Source organism: Buteo buteo, chromosome 23 (assembly GCF_964188355.1).
Source record: "Buteo buteo chromosome 23, bButBut1.hap1.1, whole genome shotgun sequence".
Classification (NCBI taxonomy): domain Eukaryota; kingdom Metazoa; phylum Chordata; class Aves; order Accipitriformes; family Accipitridae; genus Buteo; species Buteo buteo.
In genome coordinates this window covers 14,887,034-14,900,357 of record NC_134193.1, presented here as the reverse complement: position 1 = coordinate 14,900,357, position 13,324 = coordinate 14,887,034, and the positions used below count along the sequence as shown (strand labels likewise).

At 49.6% G+C, this 13,324-nt stretch overlaps 1 protein-coding gene across 1 annotated transcript in view; it reads left to right on the top strand.

The window, feature by feature from the left end:
• Positions 1-13,324, top strand: part of ASTN2 (astrotactin 2) — a 360,290-nt gene that overhangs the window by 50,188 nt on the left and 296,778 nt on the right. The window contains exon 2 of the mRNA XM_075056199.1: positions 7,104-7,291. Within this exon, the coding sequence (XP_074912300.1) occupies positions 7,104-7,291 (188 nt within the window). The remainder of the gene's footprint in view (positions 1-7,103; positions 7,292-13,324) is intronic.

Sequence of the window (13,324 nt, the reverse complement as noted above, 5' to 3'; positions counted from 1 at the left end):
CCTGGGAGTCACCCCTGCATGGGGCAGAGTCTGTGCAAAGCCCTTCTCAGCATTTTCTGAAAAGTCTCCAGGAAGGATTTTTGGCCAAGGCACTGTGAAGGTGGGAAGACCACCTTCTCGACTCGGCTTTCTGTACTCGTGGTGCCCTACCAGCAGCGTGGGACGGGGCTGTGCGCTAGCTGGGTCTGAAGGTCGGATGTCCTGGGGCTGCAGGGAGGCACGTAGTCTGCTCGCAGCGGTGACAGAGCAGGCGGTTGTGCTGGTGTTGTGCCTGTCACCCACCTTCCAGAGTGTGGATGGTGAGGTGGTACCGACTGTGCCGTCCTTGGCGAGTGCTGGTTCTCCCTGGCAGCCCGGGGGGATGCTCTGCCCTGAGGTTGCTCTGCAGCTGCCCTCACCCCTGTGCCCCTCCAGCCTGGCCGTGGGGAGAGGCAGGCCCTCCATCCGAACTAAGGAGGCTTTCTCATTTTTTTGGGTTCCTGTTGAGCTTGGGATCTGCCTTCGCCTTCAGTCGTGTTGCTCTGATTGTCAGGCACCCTTCAGTGGCAGCTCAGCTCTTACGTGTCTGTGTGGTCTTGGAGGTGGCCAGTCCCTGGAGCATGCCCCAAACCTGGCTTCTTGTTATTCTCCTTCCAGGAAGTTTGAGCAAAGCCTAAAAATAGCCAAACCCACTTGACTGCAAATCCCATCTTGCCCTGGGGTGCCTGACATTTTGCCCATCCAACGTCAGATGCTCAATGCTGCTGGCAGGGCAAAGGAGATGCAAGAGCGAGTGCCCCAGCCTGCCCGCAGTGTTGGAGGGGTGCCCCAGGGACCACCCCAAGACCAAGGCTCCCTGAAGCCTTCCTCCATCCAGCACCATCCTCAGACCCGCACCGTGTCCCAGCAGACACACACAGTGCCGAAACCACCCCTGAAACGCCCTGCAGGTGCAGCCCTGTGTTCCTCACAGACAGGGGCTTTGAAAAGAGATGATCAGAGCAAGCTTGTCATCTTTTTTTTCCACTTCTTAAACTTCTGAGCTCCTCTATTACTTTTTATGATCTGCCGCTGCGTTTGTGTGTTGCCCTAGGGAGTACCGCGGGGGGAGCAGAGGAGTAGATGTGGAAGGGAAGGAACATGTTAAAAAATGAGCAGAGGGGAAGGGGAAAAAAAAAATAAGATGAACTGAGCTAATGATTGGGATAAAAAAGCCCACCACATTGCCACCAAAAGACCCAAACCCTTAGAACTGTTAGGGCCTGTTTGACTGCAGAATAGTCCCGTGGGGAGCATGGGGGAAGCCCCATTACTAGAGTCGTTTTGGAGCTAGTCTGTGCAGAGCGCGATAATCTATTCCGCAGGGAGCAATCCTGTGCTGGCAAGGGCACTGGGGAGAGCTCTCTGTTTATGACTTTCTGCATAAATTTGGTTTATTAGCATAAGTGGTAGCTAGCACCGAAGAATCTATAAACTAACACTTCACCGGAGGTTGGCGCCTCTGGAGAACATTAACTCCGAAGAGCCCCTGGACTAACAGCAGAAATGGGGCTGCAGGATTCGGGGTGACGCACGGGCAAGAAGAGGACGACGCGGTCGTCAGCGCTGACTTTTTGTGCAAGATGGGATCGTGTTTCTGAGCGTGCCGTAAAAGGAGATAAAATCGCAAAACAGATCTCCAGCTTTTCCTCTGCCAACAGATTAAGATGATGAGTTGTGCAGGTGAGCTGATAAAGTCTGGCTGCAGGGTGCAGGTCCTGCTGGGATGAAGCAGGTGGTGAGGGAAAAGGCAGGAGGAGCCTAGATCCGTGCACTGGAAATTACTCACAGGCTTCTCACCCGTCACACCAAGGATTTGGTCCTTGTAGTAAAGGTGTCCCAGGGTCTGAGCAGCGCTGGAGAGCAGAGAGGAGGGGAAGCACGAGGAGGGTTTGGTTATCTGGGGGTGGGAAACTGTGCAGGGATGAAGTGCCGTAAGCAAAATGGCTTATTTTAATAATGACCTTCAAGAATTAAATAAAAATACAATAATCATGGTAGATTAGCAAGAACAAGCCAATTAAATACAAAACAGGCTTTGTAAAACTCCATGACAGATAAGGCAGGGCTGCAACCTCCGGAATAACTGATGAATGTTGAAGCATTGCATAAGGTCGGGGGGGGCTGGGGGAGCTAGTGAATATTTCGAGCCTGGCAGCCTGCCTTGGAGAAGGCAGAGGTGAAAAGGCTATCTCTGCCTGCTCTCTGCCTTCAGTAAAACAGAGCAGGAGGGGGTGGAGAGGAGGGAGGAGATGGGTAGGGCGGCCAGGAGCCCGAAGGCATGGAGTAACAATCCTCCAACTTTAATATCTGCTGTTTCATTTTATATTCATCATGTCAGCATAATCTGCTTTTATGGGAATCGTCTTGGTTCCCAACCAAATGCATTTAGGCCTTTTTGCTTTTAAGTTTGATTGTAATACATGTTGAAGACTTCAATGAAATGTTTATATGTAAGAATTGTAGCAACAGTGAAGGGAAAAATGGAATTAGAGAATCAGTCGGAAGGGCTCTTGCTGTGGTCGCTGCTGTGCCCTGCCTCCCCCCACCTTGTCCTGGGCGGGCGACCTTCTGATGGGCACCAGCTCAGGTTGGGGTCCAAGCCCCACAAAGGGTTTTGTTTGGATTTCTTTTTTGATTTCCAAGGAAAAACATGGAAATTGTAGTTTTATGAAACCCAGTGCTGGAGGAAGGGCAGGAAAGGAGAAGGCGCTCTGTGCGCCCTTTTGCTGAATTCAGAGCATGGGTGGGTGATCTGAGGGGCTGCGGGGGGAGGCAGGGCTGCCCCTGGGCTCAGCTGAGCTGCGTGATGGGAGACGAAGGGCAGGTGGGAAGAGTTGGGGCAGGCAGCCGGGTGAGGCTGGAGAGGAGATATCTCTGCTCCTGTCGCAGGGGGAACAGGGTCTTCTGGCCCTCTGCAATGGAGAAACATGATTGCTGGTGGGCTTTGGATGGGGAGAAGGAGTCTGGCTGGCTGCTGTGGGGAAGGAGGACCCTCGTCATTGCTTCTCTGCTGTGCAGTGAGCAGGTAGGAAGAAGGCATGGCAGTTGTTTTGTGGTCTGCTTGGCTGTTTCACTTGGGGTTTTACCCACAAAGCTGTGTTTGAACCCCATCTGAGAACTCCCCATCTGCTAGATGCCGAGATTTTAAATAGCTATAGACTACAAGTGCTTTTCCACTGCTGCCCATTTAAAACCTTAACTGTATCTCATTCTGGTTTGGTGCAGGAACACCCTTAATTTGTTCCAAAAGCATTTGAAAGCCCTGATAACAGGCAATCTTGCTGCAGACTATTGCATCCTTTCTGATGGACGGGCTATCGCTGCTGTAACTACCGTGTAGATAGTGGAGTGACAAATGCGTGTCCAGTGAAACACAGGCAGTATAATATTCATGTCAAGTATATGAGGCCAAGAAACTTCCCTGTGTTTGGATATTGAAGGGTTCAGCAGCTAACAGAGCTTGAAAAGGCTTTTCTTTTTTTTGTGAGCAGCAAATCTGATTGAAGGCTCATGATGTCCTGGCAATGCTGGGAGTAGTAATGGCCAGGTTTCCTGCAACACAGGCTGCAGGGGTGAAGAGCATATAGGTATTTGTAAATGTATGGTAAATGGTACCCAGGCTTGGCAAGTCAGCTTTCGTCAGAAATTGCCTCACTGCTGGGTTTGCTTAAAATTGTGAAATGAATGTTAAATTGAAGTTTCTACTTTTGGAAGAGACCTTTTGAAAATGAAACAGGCTTATCTTCAGTCTAGGCTAAAATCCAAAAAATTGCCTATATCTCAGAACTCCCCAGAAATGTTCTCTGTGATCCTTTTAAACATCCCATGCAAAAATGTGTGCGCAAGGGAAAAAATTTGGAGAAAGATTGACTTTGGAGGTTTTTTTCCTCCTTCCCTAGTGTGATGTAGCCTTTGGGAACCGTAGCAGTGGGGTCATGGTGGCACCCACATCAGGTCTGTGCTGTGGACTGTGTGATATAATTTCCTTTCCTGAGCACTTTTGGAAAGGTTTGCCGCAGGGATGTGTGCGTGATGAGAGTGTAATACTGTAAATCATCCTTTCCTATGGGTGACTGTCCTTCTGAACAGAATTAAGACGGCTTTGCATAACCAGAGTCCTGTCTATTGATGCTTCTGTGCTGTCCTGTGGCCTGTTTGCCTCTCTGGAAGAGCTTGTGATATCTATCCCAAAGCTGAGTTAGTGCTTTTGCTCCTAAAAGTAGCATTTCTTGCAATTTTAATTAGACAAGGAGACACTTTTCAGTACAGACCTTTGAAGTATTGCTAGGAAGATGACTGCAATTAAGCAGGCCTGATATTCGTCTTGTTTTGTTCTTACTTTTACCACTATAAGAAACCTTCTGCTTTAGCCTCTTTGAAGGCGAGAGACACAAGACTCATTTCATTAGATTCCCAGGTCTTGTGCAGGCTGCTGTCCTGCAGCGTGAGCCGCAGGGCTGGCTTGATTTACAGGGGAAAGACTGCAAGCAACACCTCTTGCTACTGATTTGCTCCAGCAAGTGGCTATTTATATTAGAGGAGGGAAGGGATTATTAGGAGTGATCTCATTGCAGTGACAGAGATATGACAGGGAGTTCACGCATCCCCTCCAAAGTGTAAGCGTGGGCTCTTGATGCATCCCGTGCATGGTCAGGAGCTGTTTAGTTTTTCTCCTTTGAGTGCTCAGATGTGCATAGAGATTGGGGATAACGACCGGTGCTGTGCTAGGGAGGCAGAGATAATGAGCACAGCCCTCCAATTAGATTCAGGTGACAGTGCAGCTGGCTCAGGTATGTCAGTACTGTAATTAGTGAGGTGCTGAATCAGGGAGTTGGCAGTAACGGGGTAACCTTGTCCCTGCCCTCAGCTGGGCTGTGCAGTGAGGGGGCATCCTGCAGGACCAGGAGCTTGCTGCTGGAAAATGTATTGATTTCAGGGGTAAGAAAAATTACACCTGAAGGATTGAGAGGGGTTTTTTGCTGGGTTGAGACGTGGGTCTGTAGAAGTGGAAGTGCCTGGTCAGGTAGCCTGTGTGGCTGCTTGTGAGCCAGCACCCAAGTGTCTTGAAGCATCTTGTCCTGAAAGGTGTGGGTAGCCCTCAGGACGGCTTCAGCTGGGCTTGCTCCTTCCTTTGTCCCCACCAGGAGCTGGAACTGGATGTGCTTTTCCCCCGCTGGGTTCAGGAATATGAAATGCAAACTGCCGCCGCTGTTCCCTGGCTACTTTGCCTGCCCGGGAACAAGCCCCGTCCTCCCCACTGACCGACCCTCTGCAGCCGAGGTGGGGAGGAGGACCTTGTCTCTGTTCCCACCCTGGTGCCAGGGGAACCCGAACTCCTGCCGTTGGCCTTTCTGGAGCGGACACATGACACAGACTGCAGGTCACGGTCCGTTACAGCCGGTTGCTCTTCCCAAACAGGAGGGAATTGAATTCGGGTCTCCCACAAAGCAGGTGATTGCCGAAGCCGTGGGCCCAGTGACTAAGAGGACCTGACTTGCTTCCCATTGCTTATATTGCAAATGGAAAAACAAACATAAAAAAAGAGGTGGTGGAAGGAGAAATATTTTGGCTCATTTTGCGCTAGTATTTTTTTTTCGGTTTTGATTCAGCTGCCAAACTGCCAAATCAGTTCTTTGCAGAGATCCGTTTAAAACTTGATGGGCAGCTGTGGAGCTGTCAGTGCTCCTGCCTGTGTCTGCTGCTGCCTGGGCAAGGCAGGAGCTGCAGCTGAGGCTTGGAGCTGCTGGCTCGGGCTGTGCTGCGGCTCTGGGGCTGGCTTTTGGGTACGAGGTACCTGGATTGTCCAAGCCCCTAATCAGTTGGCTGTGGTGCCCTAAGTCAGGGGAAGCTGCCGCAGTGGATGCGCACGCTGGGATGCTGTAATCCTGGCTCCCAGGGTGCTTAAGCTCTAAGTCGGGATCGGGTGGGATACAAAACTGATGGAATGCTGCAGAAGACGACTGACAGACGTGCAACCCCAAGGTTAATAGATATTTGTCAAGGCCAGTGGTTATCTCTTCTTGCCGGTGCTCATTAGTCTGTGCTGGGAATGTTCTTGTTAAATACAACTGTAGTGCTACCTCGCAACTTGGAAGAAGGTTTCTGTTGTAAACGCCAGCAGAGCATGTACTGATGTCTGCGTTTTGGCTTGCTTGGCACCAAGTGTCCTCCCTCCGCCCTGTGCCAGGCAGCAAACCTCCCTTGGGCTTGGCTGCCGATCTCTAGGAGCTTCTTCCAGCCTTTTTTCTGGAAGAGCTGTAGGAGGTTAAAGGCACCTTGTGCAGCATGTTATTTACTGTTGTTGCACATTTGATGGGCACTAAGTGCATGTGAGCACAGAGAGAGGCTTTGCATTAAGGCTGTTGGGCAAGATAAGAGGTAGTGTGATAGCAGGATGGCAGAAGGGGGAGGAATCGGGGACTGCAGCTTACTGGGTTGGATAGGGAACATTTCTTACGTCCTGCTAAAAATGTCAGTGAGATGGAGTTTTGGAGGGAAAAAAGGTAAAACAGGTATACTTGGAAAACGAGCCTGAAAAAACAAGTGAGAGAGCAAGCAAGGGCTGAAGGCAGCAAACCCCAAGTGTGGGGCGTGAAAAGCTCAATCCCTGGTTTGAGTGTGGGATTGCTTGGCTTTTGTGGGCAAACCGGAGCCATGGAGAAGTGGCGCATGGCTGCAGGGAGACACTGGCTCTGGAGCCTGGTGATTACTGCGATTGCTTGAAATGTGGATTTTCTTTGGCAGGGAGAGATTCAGTCCTGGTCCTCAGGCCTTGCTGAAGCTGATCTTTCTAAAATGTGCAGCCGTCACATCAACAACAACATTGATTTCTAGAAAGCTAGTCTAGAAATCCCAAGGCAGTTTGTAGCCCCTTGCTTTTTATTAAGGGAGACAACTGTTACTGTTCATATATGGGGGAAATAGCAGACAGAGGCCATAAAACAATGTTCAAGCTCATCCTGCAGATCAGAAGCAGTACTAGGGGTAAGACTCAAAAGTCCTGATTTCCAGGACCGCTAAGAATACCACCTTCAAGCATCACAGAGAAAACTGATCCTCAGTTGTGTGCTTTGTCCCTGCAGAGATGTCGGGGACCGTGGCTGACATTTCGCTGGTGCACTGGAAGCAGCAGTGGCTGGAGAATGGCACCCTGTACTTCCACGTCTCCATGAGCAGCGCCGAGCAGCTCTCCCGGGCAACCCCCCCCAGCCTCCAGGAGCCTTCGGAGATAGTGGAGGAGCAGATGCACATTCTTCACATCTCGGTCATGGTGAGTCCAAGCTGATAATGGCATCAGAGGGGACAGGGGACCCTCTGGGAGGGGATGGCGGCTGGCAGCCAGATCGTGGTGGGAGGGTGGTGATAAGGAGCAGGGTGGCAAGTCCGGTTTGCAAATGTTTGTGTACCTTGTCAGTTGGGCCTCAAGAGAGGGAGAGATGTGTTTGAATGGGCCAGGAAAAAAAAAAGTGGTTGGTCTTTTAAGAAAATGAAATAAACTAAAGCAACAGACCATAGGGAAGAAGCCATTGGGATGGTGACGAAGCTTGTGGTTCTTCCTGCCTTTGGCAACTGGTGAGGTGTGTTAGTGCAGTATTTCTCCTCCTCAGTCTTGTGTTTGGGCATGTGCAAAGGCAAGATTTTTGGGCATGGTCATTTTTTTCTAAAGCTTTCTGAAGCTGAATTTTGCCTGTCAGGTGAATGTGGGCTGTAGCATGATCTTTCTCTTGCAAAGGACAAGCCTGACCTAAAAGTAAAAAGATGGTCCAGATGCTTTGAATATCTCCATCTCGGGTGTTTATGTGACCTTTTATTAACAGATCATTTATGTGCTCTGTTGCCTTTTAAAATGCTTATTTCAGTATCTTATGAGGTGGTTGCCGACGTATTTGGATCTGGTCCATCATTCCTCTGTGCTTTAGAGTCCCATCTGTAAAATGGGACTTAAATGTATTGTCCCTTAAGTCCCATTGGGATAAACTATCCTGTCAATAAAAGAAAAAAAGAAATTAGACTTGTAGGTCCTGTGTATATGTGTGTCATCTATTTGCCCAAAGAAAGTCTTTTACAGGATTGGGGATACCATTGAAGCAACCCTCTGCAAAAGGTGAATCTGTTCATCTCTTGGAATCCATGTGTCATCTTCACGGCTTCTGTTCTTTGTTTTGGGAAGAGGAGCAGAGATGAAGGCTGCACGAAGCCTTTATTTCTTCTATTTGAACAAGTGGCTATATAGCTTTTACAACTTAAATCTGGTTTTTTGAGTGTCTCGGCCCTTGTCAGTGGGGCTTTAGATTGGGCACTAAGTGCATGTGAGCACAGAGAGAGGCTTTGCATTAAGGCTGTTGGGCAAGATAAGAGGTAGTGTGATAGCAGGATGGCAGAAGGGGGAGGAATCGGGGACTGCAGCTTACTGGGTTGGATAGGGAACATTTCTTACGTCCTGCTAAAAATGTCAGTGAGATGGAGTTTTGGAGGGAAAAAAGGTAAAACGGGTATACTTGGAAAACGAGCCTGAAAAAACAAGTGAGAGAGCAAGCAAGGGCTGAAGGCAGCAAACCCCAAGTGTGGGGCATGAAAAGCTCAATCCCTGGTTTGAGTGTGGGATTGCTTGGCTTTTGTGGGCAAACTGGAGCCATGGAGAAGTTGCCAATGGCTGCAGGGAGACACTGGCTCTGGAGCCTGGTGATTACTGCGATTGCTTGAAATGTGGATTTTCTTTGGCAGGGAGAGATTCAGTCCTGGTCCTCAGGTCTTGCTGAAGCTGATTTTTCTAAAAAACAACGTGATGATTGTAATGAATTGAAGCTTTGGAGAGAGAAATGAGTTTCTTTGAGAAATTCCTGCCCAGAGCCTTCATTTGCTGTACCTTGGAGTGCAGGAGCAGTGACGCTTGTGGGCTGGAGCTGAAGGCATCACCATGCATATCACAGAAGAAATGTTTTTGCACTCTAATCCAGGGTCAGCCAGTGAAGATATGCTTTGCCACATCTAACTGAAACTGATAGCATGGGAGCATCTGTGGCTTTGTTGTGAGAGTTAACTCCTGCCCTGAGCCTTTCCTGCCCTTCTGCAAAAGCAAGGGTAAGACAGGAGAGAAACAAATGTTCCTCCTGCACAGAGTGAGCCGCTTTCTTTCTAAATCCTGATAGTCCTCGCGACGGGAGCCAAGGTCCCAGGCAGGGGTGTGGGTCCGGGACGGAATCTGGGCTACAGGTGTGTCCCTGGGGAGGCAGAAGCCCTGCGTGTTTCTTCCCTGGGTCAGGATTGCAGTGCAGACTTGAAACTTTGCCCAGTTTTTTTAGAAAATTCATTAACTTTTTGAGTGAACCAGAGCCAAGTTTTGAGTTATTAGCAGAAGATAAATGTGTGTTTTGTTGGGTTTTTCCCCCTCAAGACCACATGGAGTTCTGTAGCTGAAGTAAAATGGGGCAAAAGTATTTGTTTCTTGGGTGAAATATTTCCTCTGAGTCCCTGGGCTCTGCTCAAGCTTCTTTCCCACGCCTTTACCTTCCTCCCCGACCCCAGCTAAATCTCATCCCAGAGACCCCCCCATCACTCGAGCCCTCCTGCCTCCCCGGCAGTGTGTCTCCCCAGCTGTGCTGTGCTTGGCAGCCACCGGATCCCAGTGTGGGGGGCTGTGTGCTACCCCCTCCTGTCCTCCCCTGCGCCCGCCGTCTCCGTATCCCTTCTCCTGCCTCGAGACGCAGCTGGACATCCCCGTCTCCTCCTTTCCAGCTTCTCAAATACTTTTTCTTCTGCTTCCTACCATAAAGCCCGATGTCTCCTGCGTGCTCTCTATAGACTAAAGTTCCATTACTGCGATGCAGGAGGAGTTTCAGCCCACCGCAGCACTGCCTTGGCATTCAGGGTCTGCGGGCCCCGTTCATCATCAGCCCAGCATCTCGCTGCGGGGGACAGGAGGAGACATGGGAAAGTGCTTCCTTCCATCTCCTTTAAGTGGCTGTAACACTTACTTTTACCTGTCTTCTCATCCTCCGGCTGAGTTATAGAAAGCCGGGGAAGGTTTGCCTGGGGGATCTCGCTAATCCCGCGCTTACGGAGTACTCTGGCAAAGCTTTATTGGACAGCAAGACATCTCCAAGCTGAGCTCCCTCTGATGGGAATGTTGCTCTGGATTTATATAGAAGTTTATGACTTGGCTGGTGGCTCCTGCTCTGCCTCTAAAGCCAAGATCCCTTCTGTGCTGCGTGGGGGCTCCAGGGGGTGTGTGTAAATCCTGGGTTTACTCTTTCCAGTGATTTTTGGCTGTCGGTGGCAGAGCTTTCTGGTTTGGGGTGGGTTTGCTTTCAGTGCAGCAGGAAAGGGGCCACCAGTGTCCATTACCCCGTGGCCCTGGGACCACCATCTGCCCCCGCAAAAGCACTGGGTGACCATGACCCTCTTCACACCTCCCTACCCAAGCTCAAGGGCATCTTTGACAGCAAAATAATACTTGATTCTCCCCTCCCCCTTTCCTCACTGTTTTTTCTTAGTCTCTCCCCAATGAGACATAACATTAATTACTGCAGTTAAAGGGAATTCAGTCTCCATTACTGTCTGCCACCCCTTTCCTCTTGGCTTGAGCATCTGAAATTTGTCTCCCAAATGAAAAGAAAGGAGAAAGGGGGAAAAAACAAATATGCAAATGTTAGATTTTATTTATTTACCTTTTTTTTGTGCAGTGTCAAGTAGAAAGGAATCAATATTTTTGTCATTACGCCTGTTGTGTTTTTTCCCCATAATCTTAGCTGTCATTTGGGTTTAATTGTGTTGTTTCCTCTTGTGTGGAAGTAAATCTTATCTGTTTTGGATTAAAATTCAATGAAGGTCACAGCAGCTCGAAAACTTACCAGGCTGCAGCAATTAATGTTCATTTGGCTTTGATAAATTGGAATGTTCCCCACAATAGGACTGGAGTGGATTTCAGAAGCAATAATTCTTCCATTAACTCAATGATTCCCCGCGTGATGGAGCGTCTTGTCACTGCTCTGTTTGTCATCTGTCACTTCAAGGATCTGGGCATATGCCTGATATGATTTATCATTATTATTGGGGCTGCTTGTGTCAAAACATTTTAAACCACTAATTATTCCAGCCTTGTAAATTGCTGAATTTAACAAAATGTAAGAGATATTTTGTTGTTGTTGTTGTTCCTCACCATCTTGCGTCCCTGTTTAATTATTGCTCTGCATCGTGGTAAATTCAGACCTGGGGACGTGTCCAGCAGCGTTTGCAGTAGATGGGGGCTTATTTGCTGGGCTCTGGGGAGGTGGAGGGGTGGCTGTGGGTAGGACAGGGATGTTTTATCTGTGCATTGACCTGCCTTGCAGACCTTCGGCAGGGCCATCGCACCCAGCGGCTCCTCCCGGCCCTGCGGGTGCCCGGGATGCGGGTTTGGGAAGAGGATGCAAAGCCGCATCCCGTCCTGCTGGCGAAGGGATGGGTTCTCCCGTAAGCCTGTGTGAGTGACACTGGTAAAAGCCCTGGCTGTGGGAGAGCAGAGCTGGGACCATGCCTGCCTGCTGTGTGGGTATGTGAACGAGCTACGCACTGCCTCTGCTCCATCTCCAGCCGAAATAAGGTGGGCTCTTTTTGAGACCGGTAACAAGCAAAAAGCCTTGTTTCATCTTGTACCATCGCCTTGCAAGGGAGCGTTTTGGTGTCTGGAATAAAAGGTGACCAGACCTCATCAGGCTGCTTTTTTTATATTACTATTTTTTATTTTTAATGCCTACTTTCTGCTGGCTGTTACTGGCAGTAGACAAGTTAGCTGCTGGTTTCTAGGTCTCCCAGCGGATTTTTTTAGCTCTTATTTATACGAGTTTCCTTTTTTCTTCTTGTTCTTATGCATCCTGATGTTTCCCTAATGATCAGCTATTGGTGCTGTGCTCCATCAGCCTGTGAGCTGGGTATAAAGTGTGCTCTTAAATGCTTCACTCTGATTTAGCATCCTGCTCCAAAGTGGAGCTGGGGAGGGGTCCTGGGGGCCCGATGCACCGCGCAGGTGGGTCCCGGTGAGCATGGTTTCTCGTGGCTGCCTTGGGCTGAAGCAGATCTCTAGTTTCTTAAGCACTGCAGGAATATCCAAGAGCATGTGAGGTTTTAGGAGCTGCTGCTTCTCCTTTCTGAAGCTGCTGTCACCCAGCGAGGGCTGTGACAAACACATACTCTTGCGCTCCCCCCTTTTTTTTCTTCTTTTTTTCTGTGCTCTGTGACCCATATCAGAACTCTCCCTTCCCTGCTCCACTGCCCGCGTTTCCTCGTGGAGCCTGTGTCTCATTAGGCTCTCGGCTTTCAGCTTGGGCGCACAAAGCATCGTGCGTGGGTGGCATCGTGCCGGTCCTGCACAGTTGTTGGGGTGCGGTGGCAGCCGTCCGCGGTGGGATGAGCCCTTCGGTGCCTCGGCTGCCCTGAACACAGCATCCATCCAGCGTGTTGGACGGGATGGTGAGGTCTTCTCCAAACTGCGTAAGCCCAATTGCCTTTCTATCTGCATGTGCTGGCAGGGATTATTCTCCTTCCTATAGATGGATATAATGTCATACCAGTGCAACTGGGCTTATCCTGGCGTGCACGGGAGGGGAGAGGAGGCTGAAACCCTTTGCAGAGCTGGGGCGAGTCCCATCCTTCCCAGCAAACAACTGTCTGAGGGATCGCTCCAGGTCCCGCGGGCTTCAGACACATCCATGTGCGGGCTTCTTCAGCTCTAGCGTTCCTCTCTGCTTGGCCATTATTTGAGTGGTGCCTCCTTTTCCTACCCAGCGGTATTTTGTCCTCCTTGGTGCAAAACCTCCCAATGGATTTACTTCCCTCCCGACTGTGTGATTGCAGCTTGCATGGTGGCTTGTGTCCTGCGGGATGGCTGACTGTTCCGGTGGAGCCGGGTGCTCCAGTGGATGTAAAATGTTGCTTGAGCCTTATGCTGGCTCCTTGCAGTGTGTCTTGCTGATGGCAGCATTGGAGTTCCTGTCTGCCAGCTCATTTGGGGGGAAAAAAACCTGGTGTAACATGAGTAATGAGGTAGTGAAGAAGGCACAACATCTGTGTCGTCATTTCAGCACCAGGAGGTCAACCAGATTCATAAAACATGCACTTCCAGCTTGTGATATGTTTAGGAATTAATTAAGGTAGGGAGAGAATTGCTGCTGCAGCAGATATCCTTATCTGAAAGGTATTCAAAAGCTAAATGGATCTCCAATGGGCTGTTTTTATTAAAAAACAAAACCAAAAAAAAAAGCCCTAGAACCCCAGGAGCTGGATTCAGCGTGTCCCTGTGTGAGAATTACATCCTCGCTCCTCACGT